General features: G+C 42.0%; 1 protein-coding gene across 5 annotated transcripts in view; it reads left to right on the forward strand.

Annotated features, from left to right (window-relative positions):
- Nucleotides 1-18,425, forward strand: part of patj (PATJ crumbs cell polarity complex component) — a 390,366-nt gene that overhangs the window by 151,139 nt on the left and 220,802 nt on the right. For all 5 annotated transcript variants that reach the window (XM_072574241.1, XM_072574240.1, XM_072574242.1 and 2 more), the window contains 2 exons: nt 3,856-3,966; nt 16,666-16,731. In XM_072574241.1, the coding sequence (XP_072430342.1) occupies nt 3,856-3,966; nt 16,666-16,731 (177 nt within the window). The remainder of the gene's footprint in view (nt 1-3,855; nt 3,967-16,665; nt 16,732-18,425) is intronic.

The following is an 18,425-nucleotide window of genomic DNA, read 5'->3' on the forward strand; positions in this document are numbered from 1 at the left end:
ATCAGAGTGGAAGTAAGGCCATTCGGCCCATCGAGTCCACTCTGCCATTCTATCATGGCTGATGGGCATTTGAATGCCACTTACCCGCACTCTCCCCATATCCCTTAATTCCTTGCGAGATTAAGAGTTTATCAATCTCTGTCTTGAAGACATTTAAAATCCCGGCCTCCACTGCGCTCTGTGGCAATGAATTCCACAGGCCCACCACTCTCTAGCTAAAGAAATGTCTCCTCATTTCCGTTTTAAGTTGATCCCCTCTAATTCTAAGGCTGTGCCCACTGGTCCTGGTATCCCCACCTGACGGAAACAAATTCCCAGAGTCCACCTGTTCTAAGCCATGCATTATCTTGTAAGTTTCTATTAGATTAGATAGATTAGATTAGATTAGATTAGATTAGATTACGTACAGTGTGGAAACAGGCCCTTCGGCCCAACAAGTCCACACCGCCCCACCGAAGCGCAACCCACCCATACCCCTACATCTACCCCTTACCTAACACTACGGGCAATTTAGCATGGCCAATTCACCTGACCTGCACATCTTTGGACTGTGGGAGGAAACCGGAGCACCCGGTGGAAACCCACGCAGACACGGGGAGAACGTGCAAACTCCACACAGTCAGTCGCCCGAGGCAGGAATTGAACCCGGGTCCCTGGCGCTGTGAGGCAGCAGTGCTAACCACTGTGCCACCGTGCCGCCTAGATCTCTCCTCAACCTTCTAAACTCTAATGAATACAATTCTAGGATCCTCAGCTGTTAGGCCTACCATTCCTGGGATCATCCATGTGAATCTCTGCTGGACATGCTCCAGTGCCAGTATGTCCTTCTTGAGGTGTGGGGCCCAAAGCTGAACACAGTATTCTAAATGGGGCCTAACCAGAGCTTTATAAAGTCTCAGGAGCACATCGCTGCTCTTACATTCCAACCCTCTTGAGATAAATTACAACATTACATTTACTTTGTTAACCACGGGCTCAACCTGCAAGTCAACCTTTAGAGAATCCTCGATGAGCACTCCCAGATTCCTTTGTACTTTGGCTTTATGAATTTTCTCGCAGTTTAGAAAATAGTCCATCCCTGTATTTTTTTTTACCAAAGTGCAAGACCTCACATTTGTTCACATAGAATTTCATCAGTAATTTCTTGGACCACTCTCCTTAGCTGCCTAAATCTTTCTGCAGCCTCCCCACCACCTCAGAACTACCTGCCTGTCCACCTAACTTCGTATCATCGGCAAACTCTGCCAGAATGCCCCCAGTCCCTTCATCCAGATCATTAATATATAAAGTGAGTAGCTGGGGCCCCAATACTGAACCCTGCGGGACACCACTTGTCACTAGCTGCCATTCTGGAAAAAGAACCTTTTATCCCAACTGTCTGCCTTGTGTCAGACAGCCAGTCCTCAAGCCATGCCAGTAGCTCACTCAGAACACCATAGGCCCTCACCATACTCAGCAGACTCCCATGAGGCACCTTATCAAAGGCCTTTTGGAAGTCTAGGTAGATGACATCCACCGGGATTCCCTGGTCTAACCTACTTGTTACCTCTTCAAAGAATTCTAACAGGTTTGTCAGGCATGACCTCCCTTTACCAAATCCATGCTGACTTGTTCTAATCTGATCCTGCACCTCCAAGAATTTAGAAATCTCCATCTTAACGATGGATTCTAGAATTTTACCTACAACTGAGGTTAGGCTACTAGGCCAATAATTTTCCATCTTTTGTCTTGATTTTTTTTCTTGAACAAGGGGGTTAAAACAGCGATTTTCCAGTCGTCTTGAGACTTTCCATGACTCCAGTGATTTTTGAAAGATTACAACCAATGCCTCTGCTATTTCTTCAGCTACCTCCCTCAGAACTCTAGGATGTAGTCCATCGGGGCTTGGAGATTTATCAATTTTTAGACCTTTCAGCTTTTCTAGCACTTTCTCTTTTGTAATGGCTACCATACCCAACTCTGCCCCTTGACTCTCCTTAATTGTTGGGATATCACTCATGTCTTCCACTGTGAAGACTGACACAAAGTATTAGGTTCTTCAGCTAATTCCTTATCTCCCATCACTAGCCTTCCTGCATCAATTTGGAGTGGCCCAATTTCTACTTTTGCCTCTCTTATGTTACTTATATATTGAAAGAAACTTTTACTATCATTTCTAATATTACTGGCTCGCTATCTTCATACTTGATCCTCTCCTTCCTTATTTCCGTCTTTGTTATCCTCTCTTTGTTTTTGTAGTTTTCTCAATCTTCTGATTTCCCAGTGCTCTTAACCACTTTATAGGTGCTCTCTTTTTCTATGATACCTTTCCTGACCCTTTGTCAGCCATGGCTATCTAACTCCTCCACCTCCACATCTCACAACTCTGCCCTCAAACCCCACCCCTCCAACTATAACAAGAACAGAACCCCCCGGTCCTCACTTTCCACCCTACCAACCTTCGCATTAACCGCATCATTCACGAACATTTCTGCCACCTCCAAACGGACCCCACCACCAGCGATATATTTCCCTCCACACCCCTTTCCGCCTTCCGCCTTCCCTCCGTGACTACCTAGTCAGGTCCAAGTCCCCCAACAACCCACCGTCCTGTCCTGGCACCCTCCCCGCCACCGCAGGAATTGCAAAACCTGCGCCCACACCACCTCCCTCACCTCCATCCAAGGCCGCAAAGGAGCCTTCCACATCCATCAAAGTTTCACGTGCACATCCACCAATGTCATTTATTGTATCCGTTGCTCCTGATGCGGTCTCCTCTACATTGGGGAGACTGGACGCCTCCACGTACAGCTCCTCAGGGAACACTTCTGGGACACCTGCACCAATCAACCTCACCGCCCTGTGGCCCAACATTTCAACTCCCTTTCCCACTATGCCGAGGACATGCAGGTCCTGGGCCGCCTCCAACGCCGCGCTCTCACCACCCGACGCCTGGAAGAAGCACGCCTCATCTTCTGCCTCGGAACACTTCAACCCCAGGGCATCAATGTGGACTTCACCAATTTCCTCATTTCCCCTCCCCCCACCTTACCCCAGTTCCATCCTTCCAGCTCAGTACTATCCTCATGGCCTGTCCTACCTACCAATCTCTCTTCCCACTTATCTACTCCATCCTCCCCTCTGACCTATCACCTCCATCCTCAACCCCATTCACCTCTTGTACTCTTTGCTACCTTCTCCCCAGCGCCCCCACTCCATTTATCTCTCCACCCTGGAGGCTCCCTGCCTCTATTCCTGATGAAGGGCTTTGGCTCGAAATGTTGATTTTCCTGCTCTTCGGATGCTGCCTGACCTGCTGTGCTTTTCCAGCACCACTCTAATCTAAAATCAAGAATGAGGGTTCAGTCTTTTTGGTTAAGGGTGGCCAATTTAAATCAGGCAAGGATGAATTACTTCTCCAAAAGGGTTGTGAATCTGTGGAATTCGCCATCCCAGAGTGCAGTGGATGCTGTGGTACTGAGTAAATTTACGGAGAAGATAGTCAGATTTTTAATTAGTATCTAATTAAAACGTTAAGGGGAATGGACAGGAAAGTGGGGTTGAGACCAAGATGAGATCGGCCGTGGCCATATTAAATGGTGGAACAGACTGAGTGGCTGAGTTGCCTATTCATGCTCCTAGTCATAGAGGTGTACAGCATGGAAACAGACATGTGGTCATATTATATCTCCTGTTGCTTCCAAAAGCCATAAATTTACCAGAGTTCAGGTTAAGCAGACTTATTATCAGAAGATATTTAATTTTGTCCTTGGTTGATAACGCTCATCATTTTCCAGCCGATGTAACATTTGTTTCAGTGTACTGGGCATTGAGAAAAACAAGCAAAAGTCAACTTAATCTTAATTTATGTTACAGGTTTCTGGTGTGGACCTGCAGAATGCCACACATGACGAAGCAGTGAATACCATAAAAAATGTGGGAAATCCAGTTGTTTTTGTTGTTCAAAGCTTATTGCCCACTCCAAGGGTGAGTAGAACTTGAAAATGTTTCACATTAACAGTATCATTTTTGAAGACAGCTACTGTAACCATATTAATTCATGCAATAATAATTATTTCATTACTGGCTGGAAGTGTTGGTAAGTGTAATTATTGAGGTTGGTAAATGATGTAGCAGAAGTTAATCATTCAGTCTATAATTATCATTTCAGTAGCAAACTTGCTTTTTCTTTACAAAACAAGCCATTCAATCTAATAGTGACAAAAGGTACCTTTAGATCTTTCATACAGAAATCTTCAAAAAAAGGTTTTAATTTATCAGAAGGGCATTTGTTTAAGTTGATCTGATTTAGCCTTTACATTGACATTAACACTGAGGGAAGAGTATTTTCATTCACTGTTACTCTGGCTGAACAGCTTGTTCCTCCCTGGAGCATCTGAATCTGTGTTTGTATTCAAGCTGACAAACTCTTCCCTTCACAAAGGTAGAAGTGAAATCTGTGTAAATATTTCAAATCCCCTATTGTTAAAATTCTATTATTTTCATTTGCTCCAGGTCAGTCAAAGAAAAAGAAAAAAAAGAACAGATTTTAATTTATGCATATGGTCCAGGGACGTTCAAAATAACAGCACAAAACTAGCTTGTAAGAGATAGTATACCATCAACAATTAACATGAATTTGATGCATCATATTTTCTTTTAACTCGTAATATGCTTGTTGCACCTTAATGATTTAATTCTTGTTATGAGGTCAGTGGCAATATTAATTTGATGAAACTTGTGATTATGCCTGATTTTTAATTTGGGATGTCTGATTAACTGAAGATGATGCTTTTAGAGAAGGACATGATGCAGACACAAAAGAGAAATCACCTCGGAGAAAGTGAGGACTTCAGATGTTGGAGATCAGAGTCGTGAGTGTGGAAATGTAGAGTAGGTCAGGCAGCATCCAAGGAGCAGGAAAATTGACATTTTCGGGCATTAGCCCTTCATCAGGAATGAGGCTTGTGGGCCAGGAGACTGAGAGATAAATGGGAGGGCGGTGGGGCTGGGGGGAAGGTAGCTGGGAATGTGATAGGTAGATGAAAGTGATGGGGGGAAGGTGATGAATCAGAGAGGTGAGTGGAGTGGATAGGTGTGAAGGAAGATGGACAGGTCAAGAGAGCGGTGCCAAGTTGGAGACTACGATAAAGTGGGGAGAGAGGCAATGAGGAAACTGGTGAAATCCACATTGATCCCATGTGGATGCAGGGTCCCAGGCCAGTAGATGGGGAATTCTTCCTCCAGGTGTTGGGTGGTTAGGGTTTGACGATGGAGGAGGCCCAAGACCACCATGTCCTTGGTGGAGTGGGAGGGGGAGGCCTCTTCATCAGGTACGTGGAACAGTCCATCTTCCACAGCTATTCCGGCACTATTCCCTATATCGATGACTGTATCGGTGCTACCTCATGCTCCCAGGAGGATGTTGAACAGTTCATCAAATTCACCAACACCTTCCACTTGACCTCAAATTCACCTGGACCATCTCGGACACCTCCCTCCCCTTCCTGGACCTCCATCTCCATCTCCGGCAACTGACTAACCACGGACATCTACAAACCCACCGACTCCCACAGCTACCTGGACTACAACTCCTCCCACCCTGCCTCCTATACGAATGATATCTCTTATTCCTAATTCCTCCTATTTATCTCTCAGCACACAAGCCTCATTCCTGATAAAGGGTTTATGCCCGAAACGTCGATTCTCCTGCTCCTCGGATGCTGCCTGACCTGCTGTGCTTTTCCACTACCACATTCTCATAAAACATGAATCAGTAAAATTTTATGCATTTTATTTTAAAACTACAGTATCATAAAAAAGGCTGATTGAGCCTGTTCTTTTTTTTGCCAACTTTGTTTCTTTTTCAGTTTCTACTCAATTATCACCACACTCCTGCCAAATGTTCTCCATATTGTATATAATGCTTTCATTTGGACGATTCTTCTCTTAGCTAAACATTACTGTCCTATTTAATCACCGCTTGTTTATGAATCAAGTGCTTTAAAGATCAGTAGCTATTGTGATAGTAATGGTGATGATGATGATGATGCCGTTACTGTTTGCCATCATCATTCGTTTGAAACTGAGAGAAAACTTCAGGGATCCCCCATGAACAATATGAAAATCTGTAAGTTGTTGCCAGTGAATTCTTCACCATGCTAATGAATGCATTGATGAGGCCTTCACAGAATGCAATGATTTAGAAATCATTAAATAGATTAACAACAATCTTCCACTCTTACCTTTAGTGTAAAAATCCTTCAAAAAATTAGTGTTTTAAAAAAGTTGTAATTGGGCTTTTAACGTCATTATGCTACTGCTGAACATTGCACTAGTGCTGAAAACGTAATTTTATATTTACGGAATATGACAAGTTGTTCTTTCTTTAATTTAAAATTTTCCGTTTTTAGTATTTACTTGTTATTTTATGTTCTCTCTCTCTCTCTATATAAAATATATATATATATATATATATATGAACCAGTTATTTAGCTTGCCTCTGTAAAATTAAATGGTTTATAATTTCATGATTTGCAACTAATGCTTCAGTGTAACTTGTTTTGCTCACTCTGCTTGATATCATTATAGCTAGATGCCTGAAAATCTCTTGATTCCAGAAAGGGGGAGATCTACTTTACAGAAATTGCAAGAAACTTTGGTTGAGTCAGTTCCAGTGCTGTGGTTTCCCACTGGTCTCTGGCCATTGATGTGTTTGAGTAGGAACAGATTTCCCTGTCTTTGTCCTCATAATTTAGAACGTTTCTTTTGAAACTCCTCATAGCCTTCTCTTCTCAGTGAAAGACAGTTCCAATTTCTCTGATCTTTCCTCATAACTGAAGTGTTGCATCCCTGAAACCATTCTCTTAAACCTCCTCTGCAATCTGTCCCATGTATTTACACCCTTCCTACTGTGTGTCGCCTAGAATTATACATAATAATCTAGCTGAGGTCTAATCAGTGTCTTATGTAAATTCATTGTAACCTTCTTGTTCTTATACACTTTGTTCATGTAGCCTCGAATTCTGAATGCACTGTTAACAGCTTGTTCTGCCTGTCCTGCCACCTTTAATAACTCATGTACACATACACCCAGGTCTTACTGCTCTTGCACACTTTTAAAAATAGTATCCCTTATTTAATACTGAGTCTACATGTTCCTTGTACTGAAATGTATTGCCTTAAGCTTCATCTGCTACTTATCCGCCCATTCTACCAATGTGTCAATGTCCTTTTGATATTCTTCTGTGTAATGCGTAGAATTTATAAGGCTCTCTAATTTTCCTCTCAAAGTCTGCAAACCTTGAAACTGTTCCCTGTACACACACTGTGGACAATTGCATGAGGACAAGCAAGTGTTCCAATATTGATCCTGGGGACCTCCACTACAAACCTTCTTCCAGCCCAGAAAATATCCATTAACTATTACTTTCTGCAACTTATATCTCATTCAATTTTGCCTCCACGCTGCTACTGTCCCTTTTGTTCCACGATCTATAACTTACCCTGCAGGTCTGTCAGGTGGCACTGTACCAAGCAGCTTTTGGAAGTCCATGTAATATATCAATGACCTTCCTCTCATCAACCATCTCTGTTTCCTCTTCAAAACTCCAACTTGTTAGTGAGACACAATTTTGCCTTCCAAACCTATGCTGACTTCTCTGAATCAACCCACAGTTTTCCATAAGATTATTAACTCTATCCTGATTAATTGTTTGTGGAAGTTTCCCCAATACTGAAGTTAAACTGACGAGATGGCTGGCTGACGTTTAGAACCTTTTTTTGAACAAAGGTGTATTGTTGACACTTGTCCATTCTTCTACTACCTCTCCAAATCCAGGGAAGACTGAAAATAATGGCCAGTATCTCTGCAATGTTTCAGTCCAACTTGCTTCCATATCCTTCGATGCCTCATATCCTAACTTACTCCAGTAATACTTCTTTTAAATTTTAAATCCTTCTGGTGATTGAATTTCTTTCTCAGTTACCATGAGACAATCTGTCTCATAGGTAAGGAGAAATGCAAAGTATTTATTAAACTTTATGCCCACCCTTCAGAATGGCACCCCATATTTTACAGTCTCACCATGTTCTCATACTGAAGTATATTACCTCACACCTCTGCATCAAACATCTCTGCATCAAGTTTCATCTGCCTCCCAGCAGCACATTCTCTGTGTGGTCCCTACTCGGCCCTACTCCTCTTGTTACCACCCTTTTATGATTGCTGTGCTTATCAGAGACTTTGGGATTTCATTTTATCTTAGTTGCTAATCTTTTTCTTAATCTCTCTTTGCTCCATCCATTTGCTTTCTCACCTCCCTTTCTGAACCTTTTGTATTCAGTTTGGATTTCAATCTGACACAATCATAAATACACTTTTTCTTCTTGAACTTAGTTTTTGTCTTGCTTGTCATCCTGGGAGTTTGTATTTCTTTGTCCTACTTTCCTTTTGATGGAATTATCAGCTACTGATTTTTTGCACCTCTCTTTCATTCCATTCTGTCCAGCACAGCTCTGCTGTTGCTGATTGAATTCTGCTCTCCACTAGTTGATTATTTTCACTCTGGACACCACTTAGCTCAGTTGGCTGGACAGTTGATTTGAAATACAGACTGATGTCAACAAAACAGGTTCAATTCCCATCCAGCTGAGATCACCATAAAGATCCTCATTTCTCAACCTCCACCCATACCTAAGGTGTGGTGACTCTTACGTTAAACCATCACCAGCCATCTCTGTTATGAAAGGAAGCCCTATAGTTCTTTGGGACTATGGCAACTTTATATTTAGCTAAGTACATGAATAGGAAAGTTTTGGAGAGATATGGGCCAAGTGCAGGCAGGTGGCACTCGTTTAGTTTGTGAATATGGTTGATGTGGGCTGGTTGGACTGAAAAGTCTCTATCCATGTTGTATGACTCTATGGGACCTGATCATGTCCCAAGAACTCTGTGGGAAGCTAGGGAAGTGATTGCTGGGCCTCTTGCTGAGATATTTGTATCATCGATAGTCACAGGTGAGGTGCTGGAAGACTGGAGGTTGGCTAACGTGGTGCCACTGTTTAAGAAGGATGGTAAGGACAAGCCAGGGAACTATAGACCAGTGAGCCTGACGTCGGTGGTGGACAAGTTGTTGGAGGGAATCCTGAGGGACAGGATGTACATATACTTGGATACTGGATTAGTGGTGCTGGAAGAGCACAGCAGTTCAGGCAGCATCCAACGAGCAGTGAAATCGACGTTTCGGGCAAAAGCCCTTCATCAGGAATAAAGGCAATGAGCCTGAAGCATGGAGAGATAAGCTAGAGGAGGGTCGGGGTGGGGAGAGAGTAGCATAGAGTACAATGGGTGAGTGGCGGAGGGGATGAAGGTGATAGGTCACGGAGGAGAGGGTGGAGTGGATAGGTGGAAAAGGAGATAGGCAGGTCGGACAAGTCCGGACAAGTCAAGGAGACAGTGCTGAGCTGGAAGTTTGAAACTAGGATGAGGTGGGGAAGGGGAAATGAGGAAGCTGTTGAAGTCCACATTGATGCCCTGGGGTTGAAGTGTTCTGAGGCAGACGATGAGACGTTCTTCCTCCAGGCGTCTGGTGGTGAGGGAGCGGACGTGAAGGAGGCCCAGGACCTCCATGTCCTCGGCAGAGTGGGAGGGGGAGTTGAAATGTTGGGCCACGGGGCGGTTTGGTTGATTGGTGCGGGTGTCCCGGAGATGTTCCCTAAAGTGCTCTGCTAGGAGGCGCCCAGTCTCCCCAATGTAGAGGAGACCAAATCGGGAGCAACGGATACAATAAATGATATTAGTGGATGTGCAGGTAAAACTTTGATGGATGTGGAAGGCTCCTTTAGGGCCTTGGATAGAGGTGAGGGAAGAGGTGTGGGCACAGGTTTCACAATTCCTGCAGTGGCAGGGGAAAGTGCCAGGATGGGAGGGTGGGTCGTAGGGGGGCATGGACCTGACCAGGTAGTCACGGAGGGAACAGTCTTTGCGGAAGGCGGAAAGGGGTGGGGAGGGAAATATATCCCTGGTGGTGGTGTCTTTTTCGAGGTGGCGGAAATGTCGGCGGATGATTTGGCTTATGTGAAGGTTGGTAGGGTGGAAGGTGAGCACCAGGGGCATTCTGTCCTTGTTACGGTTGGAGGGGTGGGGTCTGAGGGCGGAGGTGCGGGATGTAGACGAGATGCGTTGGAGGGCATCTTTAACCACGTGGGAAGGGAAATTGCGGTCTCTAAAGAAGGAGGCCATCTGGTGTGTTCTATGGTGGAACTGGTCCTCCTGGGAGCAAATACGGCGGAGGCGGAGAAATTGGGAATACGGGATGGCATTTTTGCAAGAGGTAGGGTGGGAAGAGGTGTAATCCAGGTAGCTGTGGGAGTCGGTGGGTTTGTAAAAAATGTCAGTGTCAAGTCGGTCGTCATTAATAGAGATGGAGAAGTCCAGGAAGGGGAGGGAGGTGTCAGAGATGGTCCAGGTAAATTTAAGGTCAGGGTGGAATATACTTGGATAGTCAAGTACATATACTTGGATATACTTGTGCATTGGAAATCATGTCTCACAAACTTGATTGAGTTTTTTGAAGAAGTAACAAAGAGGATTGATGAGGTCAGAGCGGTAAATGTGATCTATCTGGACTTCAGTAAGGCATTCGACAAGGTTCTCCATGTGAGACTGGTTAGCAAGGTTAGATATCACGGAATACAGTGAGAGCTAGCCATTTGGATACAGAACTAGCTCAAAGGTAGAAGACTGAGGGTGGTGGTGGTGGAGGGTTGTTTTTCAGACTGGAGGCCTGTGACCAGTGGAGTGCCACAAGGATCGGTGCTGCGTCCACTACTTTTCGTCATTTGTATAAGTGATTTGGGTGGGAGCATAAGAGGTATAGTTAGTAAGTTTATAGATGACACCAAAATTGGAGATGTAGTGGACAGTGAAGAAAGTTACCTCAGATTACAACAGGATCTTGACCAAATGGGCCAATGGGCTGAGAAGTGGCAGATGGAATTTAATTCAGATAAATGCGAGGTGCTGCATTTTGGGAAAGCAAATCTTAGTAGGACTTATGCACTTAATGGTAAGGTCCAAGGGAGTGTTGCTGAACAAAGAGACCTTGGAGTGCAGGTTCATATCTGCTTGAAAGTGGAGTTGCAGGTAGATAGGATAGTGAAGAAGGTGTTTGGTATGCTTTCCTTTTTTGGTATTAAGTATAAGAGTTGAGAGGTCATGTTGTGATTGCATAGGACATTAGTTAGGCCACTGTTGGAATATTGCGTGCAATTCTGGTCTCCTTCCTATCAGATCAATGTTGTGAAACTTGAAAGGTTTCAGAAAAGATTTGCAAGACTGTTGTCAGGGTTAGAGGATTTGAGCTATAGGGAGAGGCTGAACAAGCTGGGGCTGTTTTCTCTGGAGTGTCGGAAGCTGAGGGGCCTTATTGAGGTTTACAAAATTATGAGGGGCATGGATAGGATAAATAGGCAAAGTCTTTTCCTTGGGGTGGGGGGAGTCCACAAGTAGAGGGCATAGGTTTAGGGTGAGAGGGGAAAGATATAAAAGAGACCTGAGGGGCAACTTTTTCGTGCAGAGGGTGGTACGTGTATGGGACGAGCTGCCAGAGGAAGTGGTGGAGGCTGGTACAATTGCAACATTTAACAGGCATCTGGATGGGTGTATGAATAGGAAGGGTTTGGAGGGATATGGGCTGGGTACTGGCAGGTGGGACTAGATTGGGTTGGGATATCTGGTAGGCATGGGTGGGTTGGACCAATGTGTCTGTTTCTGTGCTGTCCATCTCTATGACTGTACTTTTACTTTCACTTTTCTAACTGTGGATTAACCAAACTGATTTTCTATCATCATTTTAAACCTCATGATGCAATGATCACTGTCCCCTAATTGTTCCTCACTAATCGACATGGCCTAACTCATTATCAGGCCTGCCTGTGCCTCCTTTCTTATTGAACAGGATGCACACTGCTGTGGAAAAATCTTCCAAACACCTGTCCGTCTTGACCCCTTACACTACTGCTATTCTATTCAATATATGGATGATTATGTTGCCTATTAAAGGTACTCCATGATGTTCATATCTCTCTATAAATCCCACTAGCTGGTGGTCCATATGTTATGCTGATTAATATAATGACATTCTTCTTAATCTTTAGACAAATCAAATCTGACCTTAACACTCTGAAGCATTCTTTTTGTCCAATACTGGAATCGTCTCATTGACAAAATGCCACTCCTCTTGCTTGTTTTCCTTTCCAATCATTTCTCATCACTTTGGTACTAGGAGCATTTAACATTTGAGCTGACCTTCCTTAAGTCGGGTCTCCATTATCGCTATTACATCATAAACCCACATGTCTGTAAGTCCACAACCTTATGAATTATACTGCATGAATTCTCATGCATGCAGTAAAATCCTGATTGAGACTTCATTAAAAATTTCCCTTACTCAGACATCTAGATTAGATTAATTACAGTGTGGAAACAGGCCCTTCGGCCCAACAAGTCCACACCGACCCGCCGAAGCGCAACCCACCCAGACCCATTCCCTTATGTTTACCCCTTCACCTCACACTAAGGGCAATTTAGTATGGCCAATTTACCTAACCTGCACATTTCTTTGGACTGTGGGAGGAAACCGGACCACCCGGAGGAAACCCACGCAGACACGGGGAGAATGTGCAAACTCCACACAGTCAGTCACCTGAGGCGGGAATTGAACCCGGGTCTCTGGCGCTGTGAGGCAGCAGTGCTAACCACTGTGCCATCGTGCCGCCCAAAACTTCAGTTCTGAACTTTGGCTGTCACCCTTGCCTAACATTTTTGTGTATCTTGATGCTGCTTTCTAACATTTTCTGCTTAGTAAGTTTAAGTTCTCCTCAACAGCACGAGCAAAACAGCCTGCAGTGTTGTCCAACAGAAAGTGAATAGAATTTATTTCATGTTTCTGTTGATGATGATTCAGGGATAAAGGTCGGTCAGGGTGCTGGAAGAACTTGCCCTGCACTTCAGCAAAAGTTGATGTCGATATAGTCAGGCAGCTAGCATCTCATTGCTTCATCTGAGAGACAGCACCTGTGATCTGCAATATTCCCTCATATTCTTGAAACCACTTCTTCTGATTCAGATTTAGAATAATTTAGACTCAGCATCTAACTTTGTCATTTAACTATTACTTAAAAAAACAGATGTTACATGCAGTGTATGTTTTAAATAATAATTTTCATGTTCTAGACAGTATTTTGCAAACATTCATCACACTGAAAATAAAAATTCAAAATGTGCCAAATAGTTATGTCGCAGAATTTGCTTTCGCTTGCTGGAGCAGTTGCAGTTGAATTGCTGCAGCATTCTAGTGCAAAAATGTTAGTAGCTGCATTATTATAAAATTTTCATTGTAAATAAAAACAGGGTCTTGCTTGGAGGCAGGGCTTTTGTCACAGACCTGGTGGCTGAATGACCTCCTACTTTTGTTCTAGAGTTACTCCATTCAGGAAGTACTCTTTTAATTTAAAATAAATTGCATGCTGGCTATTAAATGAAACATTATTTCTAGATTTTTAAGAAATTAAAAAATGTTTGCATTTTATTTCCTCAATGTAATTAGACCTTACTAATACTTAACAATACCATTTTACTTTGCAAATACATTTCCATGCTGTGTTTAAGAAATGAGGAATTGTAAATTTTAATGTTTTAACAGGTGCCGAAGACCAAATTTTTGGATAGATTTGAGAGCAGGATGTGCTGCAAGATTTTAATTTATGTTGCATTTTCATGCATATTGTGCCAGCAGCTTGAGTTTATGCATTAAGGTAGCTGCCAGACTTTGCTTGAAGCATAAAATTGTTTATTTGTTTTGTAGTGCAGTATCATTTCCATTTGATCAGTCTTTTTTGGATTTTGTTCAACTTTCACATGCAGTGACTTGAAGATGCTCAAATCCCAGTTTGAGTTTGCCCACGGATTTAAATTCATTAATTATACTGCATTTCCGGAGATAATTACATTCTGATCCATGGATTGAAGTGTCAGTAATGCACCATACTTGACTTATACAGATAATATGAATAATTATGTTTAGTTATTGCACATCATTCAGGTTAGCATGCAGAGAATGATAACCTGTTTTTTAGTGTGCACTTGCTGATTCAGAGATACTTGCAATATGCACAAGTGTTTCCTGAATATGAAATTGTAGGGGATAATTTGTTGAACAAGAGTTAAGCCAGCATTATGAAAACAAAAGCGCTGTGTGCTTCTTTGTTCCCTAATTACGAGTTAAATAATTAGCAGGTGAGCAACATAATATGGACATACATTCCATTTACTTCCAAATTCAAATTATCTGAATTCTCTCGCTCTGGGATCCTGTAAGCACTCTTCTAAAGAATGAGAAGAACAAGTAATAACTAATATTGGTGCTATTGAAATTGTGAGATGACCGGTTTTAACAGGTTGATAATGCTGTCTGATATCCCCAGATTATTAATATCTTTTAATGATTCGGGTGGTGGAGTGGTGTGTGTGAGAGGAATGAATTAAACTGACGAACCATCAGTAAGATAGGGTTACAGATTTAGAATGGCATTGTTCAGTGATCATCTAATCTATCTTTGTCCTCCTAATGTGGAGATCTCAATACAGATGAATTGTATAAGGAAGGAGTTTTAGACAGTTATGTGAGAAGAAGAGAATGCATTTGAATTTACTTCATTAGCACAAACAAAGGACAACTAGAAGTAGCAGTGAAAGATGGCATGATGACACAGTGCGAGGTCCAGGTTCAAATCCAACATTGGGTGACTATCTATGTGGAGTTTGCACATTTTCCTCAAATATATGTGGGTTTCTCCTGAATGATCCAGTTTCATCCTACAGTCCAAAGTTGTGTAGGTTAGGTGGATTGGCCATGCTGAATTGCTCCGTCGTGTCCAGTCATGTGTAGGGTCGGTGCATTAGCCATGGCAAATGTGGGGTTATGGAAACAGGTTAAATCTGAGTGGTATGCTGTTTGGAGGGTCAGTGCAGACTCCACGGGCTGAATGGCCTCTTTCTGCATTGTAAGGATTCTATGATTCTTCTGTGATTCCAGAAAAGAATAATGGATGAGGCACTGATGACGTATAAATTTGGAAAAAGTAATGTTAGAACATATTCTTTAGATGGTTAACAAAATTTTGTGCTCTCATTAGCAGTATTCATTATCTTTGTTCCATACGTACCACATGTTTTACAAAGAGAGTCCCCGAGTATTGCTGAAAAAAGATGCATTTTGTCTTTTTGTCTTACATGAACATAAAATGTCATTTCAGCACTACTTAACTTCTTTACTACGAATCAACTATTTGTAAACTGAGTTTCTTTTGTGACAATACCTCAAGAGCTTTTGTCACCAAGTGATACAACTTTTGGTGGTGTCATGATTGATAAATCATTTATGAAAGCAAAATCTCAAAAAGCACTTATTAAAGTGGCCTTACTGTCTTTGGAATTCAGTGCAGTTGGTACAATTGTTTTATGTAATACATGTCAAGATTACCCTTGTGCCTGCCAACAAGCAGCCACCTCCTTACATGAGTTCATAATGAAAGAAGTGAATGAGGATTAAAAAAATTTGTTTTTAAATCAAGAACTGTTACCAGTCGATTTTGTCCAAGTCCCAAAAAAATTGATTTGAGTCCAAGACCTAGACTCCAATCAACCACTCTACCAGTGACAGCCTTAAAAAGCATTAGGATCTAAATTTGCTCATTCAGAACCTTACATGCATTAACCGTACACAATGCACATCAATGCTTTCATCAGCAGACATATTGGGAAGTTGTAATGATTTTAGGCACTTCCTATCTGGCATATTGGAGGATTAGAGAATGGCTTAACATGTGAATAATGGACGTTGTATGGTTAAATTTATGGGACTTGGTGCACCACATGATCTTGGGTGCAGATCTTTTCCCTAATTTAAGAGGTGTAACAAATGGTTTTCAATGACCCACATCCTGCTGATCTCTCATTAGTTGGCAGTTTCTGGAAACACAGGGTTTCAATATCATGACTTGCAATTTCCCAAGAAGCTCACCAGCCAGCTGTTGAGCAGTTTGGAGCTCAATTCGGTGTGTTTTCTTCATGGGGGTAGAGAATCATTCACGATTAAATATGTTCACCCCTATGCTGGCTGCAAAATGGCAACCTTTGGCTGATGATAGAAATTGGATTACTTATATGACCTTTGGAAATGATATTATGAAAAAAATAAAAATACCTGATATAATCAGCAGACCTGGCAACATTTAAATAGGAAAATAGAGTAAACATTTCAGGTTATGAACCTTTTACTCGTGCTGGGTTCCATTCTACTTTGCTCTCAATATCTAGTTTTACATGCTTGTGAATAACATATGAATAAAGATTTCCTGTATGTTTTGCTATGATTTAATCAGGGAGGAGATTCAGTGGGAAAGAGTTGTCAAAGCTTTTTGTACCCTTGGTAAGGAAGATGCTGTTCATATCATGTGATCTCGATTTGAATCAGAAAGAATAACAAGCAACAAAAAGTGTTAGTTATGATCCTTAAAATGATGCAATTGAATGCCCATAATGCAACTCAACCAAGTTGTATTTTTCATGAATTAAAATACAAGATATCATTTAATTCTGAGTTTCTTTTGGATTTCTAACAGCCATACTCAGTGCATCAAAGCAAACCTGGACAAAGAGAAGAAAGAGAAAGGAAAAAACTAGTAAAGGTAAACTCTTACAGAAGATTTTGATATAGGTAACCATTTACTAAAGGTGAATTTTTGCATGTTGAATTATATTTTGTAAAGATGCAGAATAAGAACTCTTTTTCTGTTGTTTGGTGTGCAGCTATACTGTTACATATTTTTTGCTTTCATGGTTAAAAAGTGTGACTTTTAGAAGGAATAGATTCAAAGTGTGGATTGCATAGTTGCATATGAACTAATTATTAATGCAATGTCGTTTTTGAAGTATTTTTTAGCACAGCTAATAGAGGAAGTGACCTTTTACAGCAATACAACAAATTTCAATCATATGGAAGAGATGCCATCTTGCTAAGCCAGGGTTATGTTGGGGTGGAGCTTTTGGGGCGGGTGGGTGGGGGAGAAGCATTGCAGGAAGTGGAGCAGAGGGCATTCAATTTAGAAGAAGTCAGAGAGCTTGAGGAATGAAGGGAAGGTTTGCAAGGCCTATGGGGTTTTACAGAGAGAAGAAAAGCCCAGACTTTGAACAGACCACACTGGTGAATTGGATATGGGTTGCAGAGTTTTGGCTGAGCTGAAGTTGATTGAGATAAATGTTAGTAAGGAAATATTGGACAGACAAAGCCATGAGTGTTTCAGTGGCAGATGGGCTGAGGCAGGATCAGACTCTGGTGATGTTATTGAAAGTCAGCTGTATTGGAAAACGTTTGTGGTTGCCACCTAAATTGGGATCATATAATCGACCATGGTTGCAAAAATAAAAAGCAATGGCCAAGAGGTACACATGATGCAAAAGCAGGGAGCGGATGTAGACCTAATGCCAATTTATAGTGAGGACTAAACATAATTGTTTCGACCTTCCTAATTTTAAACTGGTTGAATTAGTAACTCATAACACTGGAGGCCTGACATACAGCTTGATGGCACAGGCAAAGTTTGGAATCCAGAAAGGAAATAAAATTAGGTGATAAGGTATGGTGCTGTGGTGTTATCATTAGCCTGTTAATCCTGAGGCTCAGGTAAAGTCGTGGGGACCTGGGTTCGAATCCCGCCATGGCTGATGGTGGAATTTCAATTCGCTACAAATCTAACATTCAAAGTCTAATATTGATCACAAATCCATTGTTGGAAGAACCCATCTGGTCCTTTAGGGAAGGAAACTGCCATTCTTACCCGGTCTGATCCACATGTGACTCCAGTCCCACAGCAATATGTTTGACTCTTAAACTGCCGTTTGGGCAATGAGGGAGGGACAATAAATGCTGGTCCTGCCAGCAAAGTCCTCAATCCGTGAATGAATTTTTAAAAAATCAGAGTAGATATGGTGTCCCTGAAAAATATGTGAGAAAAAGGAGGAAGACAAGAATAGAACTTTCGGTGACTGATAGAATAATGTTGAAGAGACAGGCAAATAACCCATTTGTGTGCCTACTAGCACCTAATTAATAGTAGGACCAGCTAAGGGCACACTGCTTGAGCAATGTAGGAAAGGTGTTTGAGGAGAACAGTGTGTTTAAATATTTGAAACGATACACAAAGATTGGGGTTGGGGAGGGTGTGTGGATGGTGGGGAAGATTTAATGCACCAGTGTTAATTTCACAAATAATGTTGTTCATGTGAATTAGACATGGCCTTTTTTGATGCTGTATGAGGGTTGTAAAACCCAAGGTTCAGGAGAAATTAATATGAACTTAAAAGGTGAGAATCTATCCTAAGA

Source organism: Chiloscyllium punctatum, chromosome 7 (genome assembly GCF_047496795.1).
Source record: "Chiloscyllium punctatum isolate Juve2018m chromosome 7, sChiPun1.3, whole genome shotgun sequence".
NCBI classification, from domain to species: Eukaryota; Metazoa; Chordata; class Chondrichthyes; order Orectolobiformes; family Hemiscylliidae; genus Chiloscyllium; species Chiloscyllium punctatum.